This window comes from Chiloscyllium plagiosum, unplaced genomic scaffold (genome assembly GCF_037043375.1).
Source record: "Chiloscyllium plagiosum isolate Xiang-an unplaced genomic scaffold, Cpla_swu_hap1 HiC_scaffold_27, whole genome shotgun sequence".
NCBI classification, from domain to species: domain Eukaryota; kingdom Metazoa; phylum Chordata; class Chondrichthyes; order Orectolobiformes; family Hemiscylliidae; genus Chiloscyllium; species Chiloscyllium plagiosum.
The window spans coordinates 88,845,250-88,861,798 of NW_028270165.1; the positions used below are offsets into that span (position 1 = coordinate 88,845,250).

General features: G+C 46.3%; 2 protein-coding genes across 2 annotated transcripts; both read right to left on the bottom strand.

Moving 5' to 3' along the window:
- Nucleotides 1-1,568: 1,568 nt before the first annotated feature.
- LOC148144933 (uncharacterized) lies at nucleotides 1,569-9,735 on the bottom strand. The gene is made up of 2 exons (XM_087975561.1): nucleotides 9,655-9,735; nucleotides 1,569-3,232 (listed from the first exon to the last, which is right to left on the bottom strand). Exon 2 carries the CDS (start codon nucleotides 2,857-2,859, stop codon nucleotides 1,723-1,725), a length of 1,137 nt encoding a protein of 378 aa, XP_087831687.1. The 5' UTR covers nucleotides 2,860-3,232; nucleotides 9,655-9,735; the 3' UTR covers nucleotides 1,569-1,722.
- A 2,563-nt stretch (nucleotides 9,736-12,298) lies between these two features.
- LOC148144934 (uncharacterized) lies at nucleotides 12,299-16,494 on the bottom strand. Its single transcript, XM_087975738.1, has 2 exons — nucleotides 16,461-16,494; nucleotides 12,299-13,774 (listed from the first exon to the last, which is right to left on the bottom strand). Exons 1-2 carry the CDS (start codon nucleotides 16,492-16,494, stop codon nucleotides 12,882-12,884), a joined length of 927 nt encoding a protein of 308 aa, XP_087831864.1. The 3' UTR covers nucleotides 12,299-12,881.
- Between the last annotated feature and the right edge of the window lie 55 nt (nucleotides 16,495-16,549).

The window sequence follows — 16,549 nt, forward strand, 5'->3', positions numbered from 1 at the left end:
GCAATGCTGCTGAATGCCTTCTTAACCTCCCTGTCTAGCAGTGATACAACTTTCAAAGAAATATGTACCTTAACTCCCCCCATGTCTCTGTTTTACAACATGACCCAGGGCCCTACCATTAACTGTACAAGTCCTGCCCTTCCTTGTTTTAGCAAAACACAACTGCTCGCTTTTATTCATACCTCTCTCATACACATGCTCTCTCTCTCTGTCATATACATGTACACACACCCCCACCCCCCGAACACACTCTCAGGCTTATACTCCATCACACTCTACCAAATGTTCACACAGTGTTACGCACACTCGCATGCACAAACTGACAAGCACACAATCACACTCTCATGCACACACACCCACAACTCTATGGGGTGAATTTGGCAGAATTATATTTGCAGATACATTCAATTTTGCTCAAAAAGCACAGAATCTGCAGGCAGTCAATCCATGTAATATTTTATAAATTCCTATTTTGGAAATAGAACCAATCTGATTCAAGATTGGGATACTGGGATAGACTCGAAGTTCACACCTGTAATGCATTGTCTGAGCTAAGATATCACTTTTTTAAAAAAAAAACCTTAAGTCATCTCAAGACTATGACTTAAAAGTAGTTCTGGGATTTACATATCAACGAACTAAAACCTGCAACCCATTCTAAAAGATGAATGGCTTCACAGCACTCTTGGTTTGTTCAATATATCCTATTAGTTGCATGACACTGATTTTTGCAATAAAATGTGTCTTATGATCCTGCTCCACAGCTATCTGATGAAGGAGCAGCGCTCCGAAAGTTAGTGCTTCCAAAGAAACCAGTTGGACTATAACCTGGTGTTGTGTGATTTTTAACTTTATCCACCCCAGTCCAATGCTGGTATCTCCACATCATATCTCGTGAACACAGCCCACACCTTAGTGCTGCCAGTAAGCTTTACAATGCCGATGAAACGACGCACTCTACACTCCTGAAAAATTTACAATTTCTAACGATACTCATTCACTGCTCCATCTGATATACGACATTGGAAACTTAGTGCAGGAGGCTGGAAGAAATGAGCAGCTTTAAAACAAAAACCTGTTGGAGCTCAAAGCTTTCAAAGTCTGAGCCCAGCAGTAAGTTCAGGTTACCTTTATTGTGACCCAACTTTGTTACAGCTCCAGATCACCTCAGCAAAAATGTGTTGAAAAAGTAGCTGCTTTTTAACAGCTCAAGGTCAAAGCACACCCCCCCCCCCCCCCCCCCCCCCAACCACTTTCTTTACTATTGGTCACCACTGACTTGTCCCTTTGTAATTGGATCCTTGGCACAGCCTTAACCCAGAGGAAGTATTGCCTCACTCAGCAATTTCAACCCAGACCCTGTCTCCAAGTAAGTTTCTCCCCGCCCATGTGCCGGGAGGGAAAGAAGTGGGGGGAAGCAGGTGGAGTCAACTACACTGCTGTCGGTCTGCAGTCACGTGTCGGCCAGACCAGTGAAAGAATGCAGCTGGGACGACGGAGTGAATCCTTTGCCACAACAGCAGTTTCCTTCCTTAAAAAGGACGTGACTGAATCAGAATCAGGCTTCCCCCCCACCCCGCCCGATGGTTTCATTGTTAGATTCTGACCTCCAGATTTCTGACCGAATTCCAAATCCGCTGTCTGCTGCGGTGGGATTCAAACCTGGGAGTTCCAGAACTGGGTTGGTAGCCCAGTCCACAATGGCACTCGACAGTCGCTCCTTCAATCCCCCTGCAATGGCACGTGAACTCCTTGGTGCCTCCGCAGGGTGGCTGCCCGGGTAAAGCCCTTCCCACATTCGGGACAGCTGAAGGGCCTCTCCCCCGTGTGGACCCGCCGATGCTTCACCAGGGCAGAGGAATCGCTGAAGGCCTTCCCACATTCGGGACAGGGGAATGGCCTCTCCCCCGTGTGGACACGCTGGTGCTTCAGCAGGTCAGAGGAATCGCTGAAGGTCTTCCCACATTCGGGGCAGGGGAATGGTCTCTCCCCCGTGTGGACTCGCTGGTGCTTCAGCAGGGTGGAGGAATCGCTGAAGGCATTCCCGCACTTGGGACAGATGAAGGGCTTCTCCCCCGTGTGGACCCGCTGGTGCGTGCGCAAGTTGCCCATCTGAGTGAATCCCTTCCCACACTCAGGGCAGCAGAAAGGCTTCTCACCTGTGTGGATCCGCTGGTGGATCAGCAGGACCGACGCCTGGGTAAAGCTCTTCCCACATTCGGGGCAGCTGAAGGGCCTCTCCCCTGTGTGGACCCTCTGGTGTTTCAGCAGGGAGGAGGAATTGCTGAAGATCTTGCCGCACTCTGTGCAGGGGAAAGGCCTCTCCTGCGTGTGGACCCACTTGTGGGTCTGCAGGGCAGAGGAATCGTTGAAGGCCTTCCCACACTCAGGGCAGCTGAAAGGCTTCTCCCCAGTGTGGACCCGCTGGTGCGTCCGCAACTTGCCCTCCTGAGTGAATCCCTTCCTGCACTCGGAACAAGTGAATGGCCTCTCCCCAGTGTGGACCCGCCAGTGGGTCAGTAGGGTGGAGGAGGTGCTGAAGGCCTTCCCACACACAGTGCAGGAGAATGGCCTCTCCCCCGTGTGGACCCGCCTGTGGGTCTTCAGGTCAGAAGAATAGCTGAAGTCCTTCCCACAATCGGGGCAGCTGAAGGGCCTCTCCCCAGTGTGGACCCATCGGTGCCTCAGTAGGGCGGAGGAATTGCTGAAGGCCTTCCCACACCTGGGGCAGGTGAATGGCCTCTCTCCGGTGTGACTGCGCCAATGAATCTCCAGGGCAGATGGAGCACGGAAGCCTTTTCCGCAGTCGCCACACTTCCATGATTTCTCCACGGGGTGGGATTCCTCAGGTTTCTCCATGGCCGAAGCTTCAGCTGTACACAAATGCGTGTAGAGCCCCTCTTCACCGTGAATTCCTCTTTCCAGGCTGTACAACTGTTACTGGCTCCACGCTCAGTGCGCTGCCAACAGTAGGGTCACTCACCCAGTCCCACTGATGCTGAAAATGTACTCAAACAGGAACCAAAAAGCTTTGCTCCTTCTCACAGAATCACAGTCAAACATTGTTGCAGTCAGACATTGACAACAAAGTGAGGACTGTAGTTACTGGACAGTCAGTGCTGGAAAAGCACAGCTGGTCAGACAGCATCTGAGGAGCAGGAGCGTCGACGTTTCAGGCATAAGCCCTTCATCTGTTAATTTTGAAACTTCCGTCCTCAGATCGCCAAATACTCTGTAAAAAGAGATTACAAAAGTCATCAGTGTCAGTCCAGGGTAGAAATTCAAAACAAGTATTTCTACTTTCTTTTCTTTAGTTATTCCACAAAATTGAAAGCACCATCTCGCTCTCTCTTTCTTGGTTCTCACACTAACGTCCCTGGGAAGTGGGGGGAAAGGAGACATCAAAGCATTAAAACCGACACCAGAGAGAAACTGTACATATGTTAGTAGAAAGCCAGAGTCATAGAGATACACAGCACAGAAACAGACCCTTCGGTCAATCTCTTCCGTGCCAACCTGATACCCAAAATCAATCTTGTCCCATTTGTCAGTACTTGGCCCATATCCCTCTGAACCCTTCCTATTCAAACACCCACCCAGATGCCAGCATCCACCATTTCCTCTGGCAGCTCATTCCTTACACACATCACATTCTGCATGAAAAAGTTGCCCCTTAGGTCCCTTTTAAATCTTCCCCCACCTTAAACCTATTACCTTCTGGTTCTGGACTCCCCCATCACAAGGTAAAGACCTTGTATATTTACACTATCCATGCCCCTCATGCTTTTCTGGAAGTCTATAAGGTCACCCCTAAGTCTCTGGCGCGGGAGGGAAAACAGCCCCATCCCATCCCATCCCTCCTCACCCGGGTAATTAAGACACATTCCTGAGTTTGCAGAGTCTGCCCCCTCCCTGGAATCACTCCAGTTGCTCCAAGTGAACAGATTTTACCCCCACTCCCTCCCAGGATGAAGAGTTGCCCAGAGGGAGGGAGTTTCACTCTGAAACGGACAGGGCCACTTCCGCGTTATGACGTCATAGATGAAGCGAGGGGGCGGGGAAGGCCGACAACAGCTCCGCCCACTGCGCCTGCGCAGCCCTGCAGTTTGCAATTGGGTAATCCCTTCCTTTCAGAGAATTCCCAGAGTGTGGAAGCAGACCACTCAGCCCAAGGAGTCCATACCGACCCTCCGAAGGGTAACCCACCTACACCCATCCCCCTATTGCCCTGACTAATGCACATCCCTGAGCACTATGAGTAATTTAGCTTGGCCAATCCAACCTAACCTGGACAAAGTTAAAAGTCAAACACCCAACAGGTTTATTTGGAAGGACTGGTGTTAACAGCGGTGCTCCTTCATCAGGTGGTTGTGGAGAATAAGATCATAAGGCACAGAATTCATGGAAAAACATTACAGTGTCCTGCCACTGAAATGATATATTGAACAGACCTGGATTAAGTCTTTCATCTTTTAGAATGGGTTGCAGGTATCAATAATATGTAAATCCTAGAACTTTCTGTCAGTTACGTGTGTGCATGCATGCATGAGGGAGAGAAAAAGTCTCTTTCTGTGCTGTATATCTCTATGTCTGTATGATAACAAATGATTTATGTTGGTGTAAATATTGTTGTAAATCAAAGCTGGGTACTAATAGTTAGATTTTATTGCTGGAACAGCACAGCAGGTCAGGCAGCATCCAGGGAACAGGAGATTCGACGTTTCGGGCACAGGCCCTTGAAGGGCCTGTGCCCGAAACGTCGAATCTCCTGTTCCCTGGATGCTGCCTGACCTGCTGTGCTGTTCCAGCAATAAAGTTTCAACTTTGATCTCCAGCATCTGCAGACCTCACTTTCTCCACTAATAGTTAGATGTAAAGGAGAGAGTATCCCTCAAGTAGGCAGCTCATTCTTTAAGAATCCTGGGAAGTCTCTATTTCTGGTTTACTTCCTAAAGAACAAACATTTGGGGGTAGCATGGTGGCTCAGTGGTTAGTACTGCTACCTCACAGCAATAAGGACCTGGGTTTGATTCTGTGTGGAGTTTGCACATTCTACCCGGGTCTGAGTGGGTTTCCACCGAGTGCTCCTGTTTCCTCCCACAGTCCAAAGTTGCGCAGGTCAGGTGAATTCGTCATGCTAAATTGCCTATAATGTTAGGTGCATTAGATAGGGGTAAATGTAGGGGAATGGGTCTGGGTGGGTTACTCTTTGGAGGGTCAGTGTGGACTTTTTGGGTGGAAGGGCCTGTTTCCATACTATAGGAATCTAATCTAATTAAGCACCTATATATTTAACTTTGTTTCATTTTTCTTGTTTGATTCCATGCTATGACTACACTCTTGTGCCTGATTGGTTTGAGAGACTGGGAGATTGTGGGTTGGGTCTCAATTCACTGAATGTTTTATTGTTCCAGAAGGTGTAAAGGGGTGGGGGTGGGGTCAAAGCTTCAGCAGAAATCCAGCAGAGCTGAGAGCAGACCCACATTTTACTCTGTTGGAACAGGAAAATCAACAGAGAACAGAGAAACCAGGACCTGAAATCCGAGCTGACACCAGATTACCCTGTGATCAGTGCTTTCATGAGCACCTCTCCCATTCTCTTACTTTCCATTTGACGACCCCCCTCAATTTTCAGGATCCAATCCTTGTCATTCTGAAGCCATGTCTCCATTAGGAGTCTCAGATCATAATTATTCTCTTCAATGTGTGCAGTCAATTCATTCGCTTTTGTTACAATGCAGCACACATTCAGACAAACCATTTTTAGTTTCCATTTTTGTGATCTTTAGAATCCAGTTTTGATTGCTGGTATATTTACTCTCCTTGTCCCTTTCTATCATTCTCTGATGTTAATTCTCCAGATCACAACATTGCTCACTGGCCTTGATTTGGATTGGCCGTGCTAAATTGCCCAAAGTGTCCAGGGATGTGCAGGTTCGGTGGGTTAGCCATGGGAAATGCAGGGTTATAGTTCCATAGTAATAGAAGCAGGAGTAGGCCATTGGCTCATCGAGCCTGCTCTGCCATTCATTAAGCTCATGGCTGACCTATCCATCGTCTCAGCTACTCCTACCTCCATTGTCCCAACTACCCTTAATTCCCCTACCATTGCAAAAACCCATCCAACTGTGTCTTGAATATACTTAATGAAGCTGCCTCGCCTGATTCCTTGGCAGAAAATTCCATAGATTCACTACTCTGCAGGTAAAGCAGTTCCTCCTCATCTCTGTCCTAAATCTACTCCCCCTAATCTTGAGTCCGAGTCTCATCTACCAGCAGAAATGACTGGATAGGGTAGGGCTTCATCCCCACAGTTCAATGAATTCTCACTTTCCAAGATGTATTCACTCATTCAGTTGCTGTCTCACAAATAAAAGATTTAATTGCAACTTCTTCTGTTCCCAGTCAAGGCAAAACATCTTTGAAAGCTGCTCTGAAAGTCCAGTCTTCACAACCACACATCTGCTTTCACTGAAGATGATGAGAGTCATAAGCACAGAAACAGACCCTTCAACCCAACTCATCTGTGCCAACAAGAAATCCTAAATTAATCTAAATCATTTGCCAGCATTTGGTCCATATCCCCCTAAACTCTTCCACTTTATATCCCCATCCAGATGCCTTTGAAATTTTGTAGTAATTGTATCAGACTCCATCATCCTCTGTGAAAACGTTGCTCCTCTGGTCCCTTTTAAATCATTCCCTCTCACCTCAAACATATGCCGTCTAGTTTTGGACTCCCCTACCCTGGGTACTCATCCTATCCTGCCCCTTATAAACATCTATAAGGTCACCCCTCAACCTCCAGTGCTCCACAGAAAATGTTCCTGGCCTATTTAACCTCTTCCTGTGTCTTAAACACTCCAATTCTGGTAACAGCCTTGAAAAACCTTTTTGAACCTTTTCAAGGTTTCACAACATCTTTCCTGTAGCAGGGAGACCAGAACTGAACACAGTATTCTAAAAGTGGCCTAAACCAATGTCCTGTACAGCCACTCCATGACCTCCTAAGACTCACTTTCAAGGAACTATGAACCTGCACTCCAAGGTCTCTTTTTGTTTTGCAACACTCCCCTTCACTGTGCCAGTCCTACCTGGATTGCTTGATCAAAACGCAATACCTCACATTTCTCTAAATTAAACTCCATCTGCCAGTCCTCAGCCCATTGGCCCATCCGATCAATTCTAATTCACAGCAAACTCTTTTTCCTCTCTTATTCCCTGGAAGCTGAAAATCTCCATCCAACGCAATCTCCCTCCATTCTCACTTTGTTGAACCTAATTCCTGCTGCAGGAGAAAGTGAGGTCTGCAGATGCTGGAGATCAGAGCTGGAAATGTGTTGCTGGAAATGTCATTCCTGAAGAAGGGCTAATGCCCGAAACGTCGATTCTCCTGTTCCCTAGATGCTGCCTGACCTGCTGCGCTTTTCCAGCAACACATTTCCAGCTAATTCCTGCTGCACCTCATCTTGAAGGGTTTGGTTCATGCTGATTAACAGGTGTCACAAAGGTAGTTCCGTTTTTGACTAAAAGCTTTTCCCTGGCTCAAGAAGACTCTGTCCATGACTTTTTTCAGAGAGGTAATAAACAGGCCGGGTTCCATTCAGTCTGGTTTGAACAGAGATGAAAAGAATTTTGAGAGGCCTTTTGTTTATATGTAAACAGATGTGACTTCAGGCCAAATTGGTCATGTTTTAGAAGTGACTTGTATAAAGAAAGGGGAGTGAGCTGAGCAGTTTTAGTTCAGTCTTGAACTGGCTGCAAGTTCAACAGGGAGCTGTGAGGAAACTCTCTCTCTCTCAATTTCAACCTATAAGCATGTGTTCCATTTATACTGGTTTTCAAAGGGAGTTGGCTTATTGGGACTGTTGTGTATATTCAGAACAGCATAACTGAGTCTCGTTGGATAGGCTGAGTGTTGTATGGGTTCTTTATTCTGATCTTTGTGTTTCATTGTGTAGTTTTGAGAATAAATTTTAGTCTGTTTTAAAATCTAGTAGTCAACTGAGCTAACTTACTCCAGGTAATTTTCACTGTACACTTACCAAATCAAATTACAAAGTTATGGTCTGGGACTGCCTGCTTAAGAATGTTTTGAGTGGTCTGGCTTAGTCCATAACAGGCCCACACTCTCACTCGGGGAGATACAATTGAAACATACAGAACATTGAAAGGCCTAAACAAAGTGGGCGTTGGGAAGATGTTTCCATTGGTGGGCGAGACCAGGACCTGAAAGAGACTAGAAAAGGGAAGACCTTTTCGAAGGGAGATAAGGAGAAACTTTTCAGCCTGAGAGTGGTGAATCTATGGAATTCACTGCCACATGAGGCTGTGGAGGCCAAGTCACTGGGGATATTTAAGACTGAGATAGATAAGTTCTTGAGTATCAAGGGTTATGGGGAGGAAGTGGGAGAATGGGGTTGAGAAACATATCAGCCACAATTGTGTGGTATGAGCAGACCTGATGGGCTGAATAGCCTACTTTCTGCTCCTGTGTCTTATGGTCTCTTGCTGTCTTGGACGCAGAGTGAGAGAGAATTGGGAGCAGGAGTCGGCCATTTGGTCTTTTGAGCATGCAGCAGCACTGAACAGATCATAACTGGATATGAATATGCCTACATCTAGGTGGATAGGCTGGGACATTTTTCCACTGAGGGACAGGAAGTTGAGAGGTTACCTATGAAATTTATAAAACCAAGAGGGGTGTCAATGAGGTGAGTGGCTGGTGCTGTTGCCTTCTGGTGGGGGTTTCAAGATTAGGGAGCAAACTTTTAAGGAGAGAGGAGAAAGATTTAAAAAATGATATGAGGAACACCTTTTTTTGAAAGAGAGTGGTTTGTGTGTGGAATCAATGTCCTGAGGAAGTGGTGGATATAGGTACAGTAATAGCATTTAAAAGACATTTGGATAAGTACATGAGAAGGAAAGGTTCAAAGGGATATGAGCCAAACTACGTGGGACTAGTTTAGTTTATGAATACAGCCAGCATGGACTAGCTGGACTGAAGTGTCTATTTCTGTGCTGTATGACTCTGTAACTGTTCTGTACTGGTCTTAAAACCATTATTTTTGCCTTCCCCCATCACCATCCACTTCTTTGTTGTTCAGAAATCAGATGAACGCAGGCTTGAATATATTCAATGACTGCCTGATCACAAAAAGCAATCCCAACTTCTGAATTCTTGCTAATGTACCACTCGCCTTGCTGATTGCTTGCTACACTTGTCTGACAACTGGCAGTGACTGGTGTGGAAAGTTGCCGAGACCCCATTGTACATCCACACATCATTCCTGGTGAAGGGCTCGTGTCCATATCACCAACACTCCTGCTCCTCGGATGCTGCCTGACCTGCTGTGCTTTTCCAGCACCACACTTTTCAACTCTAATCTCCAGCATGTGTAGCCCCCACGTTTTCCACATCCAATATATAACCATTTAAACAAATTACCTTTTTTTCTGCATTTTCTTCCACAGCAAAGGCAAAATCATCACATTGTGGTAACGCGTTTGCCAATGGAGACACAGACCTGGACCAACGCTTGCAGAGTCTGTTCCCCCAACCCCCGATTCACCCAATTTCCTTTCAGTTGCTGCAAGTCAACAATTGAAGCTCAGAATTTAGAAAAGAAACGGAAAAGAGAGTGCCGTACTCACAGATGTTGGACAGAGGAAGGAGGTTGCAATCGAGGGTGAAGTTCAATCTTTATTCAGAGAGAGAGGTGCAACAACAGCAACTTCCGAAGCTCATGTTCCAACTTCCGCATTCAGACAATAGGGGCGCTCTGATTGGCAGGAGGACCAGTCTCCTTCCGGTCCTCCAGTGCTTCCTATTGGTCCATCAAAAGAAGGGCGCGAGCCGTGTGCGCGGACACTGAGCAGCTGGCGCAGTTTTCTTGCTGACTCCGAGGAGCATGCGCAGTGCTTGCTGCCACAGAGACGCTGGAGACCCTGGGAGGTGGTATTACTGACAGATTTGAAGTGTCCAAATGCCAATAGGAGAAAAAAAGGCTGGAGCCACTTTCTTTTCCCCATCTGTGGCTCGACTTCTTAGTCCTTTTGCATTTGTTTGGCTGCTCAACTTTTGTATATCTCTTCCCCGGGGTTGGGGGTCCTAAACGAGAGGGCATAGGTTTAGGGTAAGTGGGGAAAATTTGAGGGACTTCGGATTAGAAAGAAAAACAGTGTGAAAGTTAATTGTCCTTAAGAAATACCCTCCCTTACACCCCAACAAAAATAGATTGCTCACAGCCTATTGGATCACTCAGTGGGAAGAATGTTGTGAAACTTGAAAGGGTTGAGAAACGACTTATAAGGATGTTGTTAGGTTTGGAGCTACAGGGAGAGGCTGAAAAGGCTGGGACTGTTTTCCCTGTAGTATTGGAGGCTGAGGGGGTAACCTTATAGAGGTTTATAAAATCATGAAGGGCATAGATAATGTAAATAGACAAGGTATTTCCCCTGGGGTGGGGAGGTCCAGAAGTAGAAAACATTAGTTTTAGGGCGAGGGGGGAAAACTTAAAAGTGTCCTATGGGGCAGCTTGTTTCACACAGAGAGTGGTGTGTAAATTGAATGAGCTGCCAGAGGAAGTGGTACAATTACAACATTTAAAAGGTATCTGGATGGGGACATGAACAGGAAGGTTTACAGGGATATGGGCAAAGTGCTGGCAAATGAGACAAGGTTAATTTGGGATATCTGTTCGGTCAGAACCAAAGGCTTTGTTTCTGTGCTCTACAATTCTATTTCGACATAGTCTGAGCCAATTTCACAAGACTAGGAATAGGCCATTCACCCATTACAGCCTGTCCTCAGCTGTGGCCTAACTGCACATATTTCAATGCGAGTTTCTAAAGATGTCTGCAGGTTTTTTATAAAATTAAACATGCTTTAATAATGTTTCTGAATATATCATTTTAGCTATTCTTAATTTTAAAAATAAGCCATTTCCCAGGTAGAATCATCACCATCCATACTCTCTCCCTCTTCTTATCGGTTCCTGAATCCTGGCACCAGGCAGACACCAATATCATCTGGCCTCCTGCTGGCAACTGCAGAGAACGGAGACAATCCCTGACCCAATCAGAAGGCTGTCCGGAGGGCAATGACCGTCTCCCAGAATAAAGTGTCCGGTTAAGATCCCCCCACCCACCACCACCACCGTGTCTGCAGCCTGGCGTCCAGCTGAATCTGAGCCGAAAGTTCTCCAGCGTGTGTTTACCCTGGATGATAGCATACAGAGCCTCCCACCTTCTGTGAGACAAGTGCCACTCTATCCTCTCCGATGGGTGTTGTGTCACTGCTTAACTGTTTCCAGTGACTGAGCAGAGGTTGATGGCCAAGTTCAGAACCCAAGAGGATAACCTTGGGTGACCCCACTACACTCTACACTCTCTCTCACTCACGGTCTCTCTCAGACACACACAAATCCACCAATGCACACACCCTCTCACAGGCTCATACTCCATCATACACACATGCAAAAACACACACTCACACTACTCTCTCATGCACGCACATACAAGTCCATGGGACGAATTTGCGTTTGCAGTATTATATTTGCAGATAGATTCAACGTGTGCTTTTTGTGGAAAAATCGGCAGGCAGTTAATGAAGGCAATCAATCCATGTAATATTTTATCAACTCATACTTTGGAAATAGAACCAGTCTGATTCAAGATTGGGATACAGACAGACTGAACCTCACACCCTTCATGCATTGTCTGAGCTGAGATGTCACCTATTTTTATAAAACCTTAAGTCATCTTGAGAACATGAATTAATAGTAGTTCTGGGATTTACATATTAAATGAACAGAAACCTGCAACCCATTCGAAAAGATGGAAGACTTAACAGCAATCAAGGTTTGTTCAATATATCCTATCAGTTGCATGAAACTGTGATCTTTTGCTATAAAATCTGTGTCTTCTGATCCTGCTCCACTGCAGCGCTCTGAAAGCTAGTGCTTCCAAATAAACCTGTTGGACTATAACCTGGTGTTGTGAAATTTTACCTTTGTGCACATCAGTCCAACAGTGACACCTCCACAACTTTTCTAGTGATCACAGTCCATACTTCCACCAGGAAACTTTACAATGCTGATAAAACAACGCAGTACGTGCATTCCTAAAAACTTTACAATTTTTAATGATACTAGCTACTCATTCACTGCTCCATCTGATACATGACATTGGAAACTTAGCGCAGGAGGCTGAAAGAAATGAGCAGCTTTAAAACAAAAACCTCTTGGAGCTCAAAGCTTTCAATGAGAGTCTGAGCCCGGCAGTAAGTTCAGGTAACCTTTATTGCGACCCAACTTTGTTACAGCTTCAGATCCCCCCAGCAAAAAGGTCTAGAAAAAGTATCTTTTTTAAAAAAAACAGCTCAAGCTCAAAGCACACACACTTCTCTCCCCCCTCACCCCCACTTTCTTTACTATTTGTCAGCACAGAGTTGTCCTTTTGTAATTGGATCCTTGGTATAGCCATAAATTAGAAGTATTGCCTCATGCACCAATTTAAACCCATACCTTGTCTCCAAGTAAGTTTCTCCCCCCTCATCGGCTGGAGTTGGGGTGGGGAGGGAGAAAGGAGTGCAGAATAGTCATCCAGACTGCTGTGGGTCTGGAGTCACGTGTAAGCCAGCTCGGGTAAAGGATGCACTGGGACAAGTGAGTGAATCCGTTCCCACATTAGCAGTTTCCTTCCCTTAAAAGGTTGTGAGTAAATCAGATGGGGGTTCCCCCTCCCCTCCCTGACAATTGTTTCATTGTTAGAAATCTGGAGTTCAGAATCTAACCGAATTCCAATTCCGCCATCAGCCTTGGCAGCTCCCGGAACTGGGTTGATAGTCCAGGCGATAAAGGCACTCAGCCGTCACTGCTTTAAACTCCCTGCGATGGCATGTGAACTCTCTGGTGCCTCCGCAGGTGGGAGGAGCGGCTAAAGCTCTTCCCGCACTGAGAGCAGGTGAACGGCCTCTCCCCTGTGTGGACCCGCTGGTGCCTCAGCAGGTCAGAGGCCTGGGTAAAGCCCTTCTCGCACTCTGGGCAGCTGAAGGGCCTCTCTCCCGTGTGGACCCGCTGGTGCTTCAGCCTGTCGGAGGAACTGTTGAAGGCCTTCCTGCACTCTGTGCAGGGGAATGGCCTCTCCCCTGTGTGGACCCGCTGGTGGGTCAGCAGGGCGAAGGAATTGCTGAAGCCCTTTCCGCACTCGGTGCAGAGGAACAGCCTCTCCCCAGTGTGGACCTGACGGTGTGCCAACAGGGTGGAGGTCTGGGTAAAGCCCTTCCCGCATGCGGAGCACCTGAAGGGCCGCTCCCCCGTGTGGACCCGCTGGTGCCTCAACAGGTCAGAGCAATTGCTGAAGGCCTTCCCACACTCGGGGCAGCTGAAGGGCCTCTCCCTGGTGTGGACCCGCCGGTGCCTCACTAGGTCGGAGGAATTGCTGAAGGCCTTCCTGCACTCTGTGCAGGGGAATGGCCTTTCCCCGGTGTGACTGCGACGATGAATCGCCAGAGCAGATGGGAAACGGAAGCCTTTCCCACAGTCGTCACACTTCCACGGTCTCTCCACGGGGCGGGATTCCTCTGGTTTCTCCATGGCCAAAACTTCAGCCGCACACAACACGTGTAGAGCTCCTCCCCTCCGTGAATTCCTCTTCCCAGGCCTTATAACTGTTTCAGGCTCCACACTCAGTGCACTCCAACAGTAGGGTCTCTCATCCAGTCCCACTGATGCCGATAACGGACTGAAACAGGAACCAAAACGTTTTGCTCCTTCTCACAGAATCAGTCAAAAATGGTTGTGGTCCCGATGGATTGAGTGACTGTCAGACATTGACGTCAAAGTGAGGACTGCAGACGCTGGAGAGTCAAGTGTCGAAAAGTGCGGCACTGGAAAAGCACAGCAAGTCAGGCATCACCTGAGGAGCAGGAGGGTCGGCATTTTGGGCATAAGTCCTTCATCTGTTGATTTTGAAACTTCCGTCTTCAGATCTTCAAATACTCTGTCAAAAGAGATTACAAAATTCATTACTGTCAGTCCAGAATAAAAATTCAGAACAAGCAATTTGTTTGTGTTGTTACTCCACAAAATTGAAAGCACTATCCCACTCTCTCACCCCCCCGCCCTCCGCTCTAACTCATTCTCCTAAAGGTGTTGATTCAGGATCTTATCGGGGCAGAAAAGCAAAAACGTCAAGACTGACATCTCTCTGAGTTTTGGATAACTCCATCTGAAATTTAATATCTTTCACAACATTGGGATATTGCTGAGAGTGAGCAGGTCTGATTTTGGGAAGCAAAAAAATGTCAGTTCAGGGTGAACCTGCAATGCAGGTTCTTGAAGAACAACCAGACAAAATGGTTAACATTCCCAGGAAGTCGGGGGGTAAGCAAAATGAGCCATCAAGGCATTGACACCGCCACCAGAGAGAAACTGAACATAGACATGACAAACGTTTGTGGAAAGCCACAGTCATCGAGATGTAGAGCACAGAAACAGACACTTCAGTCAAATTCTTCTGTGCCCAACCAGATATCCAAAATTAATCTTGTCCCATTTGCCAGCGCTTTGCCCATATCCCTTTGAACCCTTCCTTTTCATACACTCATGCTGATGACTTTTAAATGTTGTCATTGTACCAGCCTTCACCACTTCCTTTGGCAGCTCATTCCATACATGCACCATCCTCTGCGTGAAAATGTTGCCCCTTAGGTCTCTTTGCAGTCTCCCTCCCCTTGCCCTCACCTTAAATCTATTACCCTCGAGTTCTGGACTCCCCATCCCAAGGAAAAGACCTCGTCTATTTACCCAATCCATGCCCCTCATGAGTTTAAAAAAGTCTATCAGGTTACTCCTCACACTCTGATGCACTAGGGAAAACAGCAGCACCCAATCCTTCCAACCCTCCTTACCCGGGTAATTAAGACACATATCTGAGTTTACAGAGTCTGCTCCCTCCCTGGGTTCATTCCAGTTGCTACAAGTGAACAAATTACTTCCCCCCGCACTCCACCCACCGCTTCCACCCTCCCCCCTCTTTCTGAACAGTTAACAAAAATCCCTTCTCTTCACAGAACCCTCACTGTTCTAACAAGTCTACACCAACCTCCGAATGGCAACCTCACCACACCTATTCCCCTATTCCTATTGCTCTACATTTACCCCTTGACTAATACATCTAACCTGCACATCCCTGGGCACTGTGGGTAATTTAGCATCGCCAATCCACCCTAACCTGCACATCCCTGGGGACTATGTGTAATTTGACCTGACCAATCAAACCTTACCTGGACAAAGTTAAAAATCGCACAACACCAGGTTATCGTCCAATGGGTTTATTTGGAAGCACTAGCATTTGGAGCGCTGCTCCTTCGTCAGGTGGTTGTGGAGTGTAAGATCATAAGACACAGAATTTCTGGAAAAGCATTACAGTGTCCTGGCATTGAAATGATATATTGAACAAACCTGGATCATTAAGTCTTTCATCTTTTACAATGGATTGCAGATACCATTAATACGTAACCCAGAACTTTCTGTAAGGCACCTTCTCAGGATAACTTTATAACAAAAGGAGACACCTCAGCTCAAACAATGCATTAAAGGTGTGAGGTCAGAATCTGTCTGTATCCCAGTGTAGTGTCAGACTGGTTCTATTTCCAATGTGGAATTTACAAACTATTACATGTATTAACTGCCTGCAGATTGTGCATTTTTTGAGGAAAATAGAATGCATATGCAAATATCATTCTGCAAACACAAATTCACCCCCATGGACTTGTGCATGTGTGTGCATGAGAGAGAGAAAAAGTCTGTTTCCATGCTGTATATCTGTATGTCAATTTGACAACAGATACTTTTTTTCCTGTTGGTATAAATATTGTTGTAAATCATAGTGGGTACTAATAGTTCGATGTAAGGGTGAGAGAATTCCTCAAACAAGGCACTGTAGGAATCCTGGGAGAATAGTATTTCTGGTTTACGTCCTATTGAACAATATTAAGCAAAAGCACCTACTTATTTCTAATTTTGGTTCACATTTCTTGTTTTATTCCCTGCTATGACTACACTCGGTGTTTGGATGGTTAACAGGCTGGGAGATTTTGGGTTTGGATTGACTTATTGTTCCAGAAGGTGTAAAAAAAAAAGGGGTCCAAAGCATCAGCAGAAATCCAGGAGGGGTGAGAAATCAGGACCTGAAATCTGAGCTGACACCAGATTACCCTGTGATCAGTGCTTTGATTACCTGTGCACCCTCTACCTTTCTCACCTCCTCAATATTGAGGATCCAATCCTTGTCATCCTGGAGCCATATCTCTGTAAGGAGTCTCATATTTTAATTGAAGGAGTTCCCTTCAACGTGTGCAGTCAATTCATTCGCTTTTGCTGCAATGCAGCACACATTTTTAGTTTCAGTTTTAGTGATCTTTAGAATCCAGTTTTGATTGCTGGGATATTTACTCTCCATGTCTTTCTGTCGTTCTCGGATGTTCATTTTTCACATCACTGTATTGCTCACTGGCCTGGATTTGGATTGGCCATGCTAAATT

Excerpts from the sequence above, each read along its gene's own strand:
- LOC148144934 (XM_087975738.1), bottom strand. The coding sequence starts at position 16,494 with ATGAACATCCGAGAACGACAGAAAGACATGGAGA. Across the intron at positions 13,775-16,460 it reads ACGACAGAAAGACATGGAGA|GAGCAAAACGTTTTGGTTCC; the intron begins GTAAATATCCCA and ends TTCTGTGAGAAG.
- LOC148144933 (XM_087975561.1), bottom strand. The coding sequence starts at position 2,859 with ATGGAGAAACCTGAGGAATCCCACCCCGTGGAGAAATCATGGAAGTGT.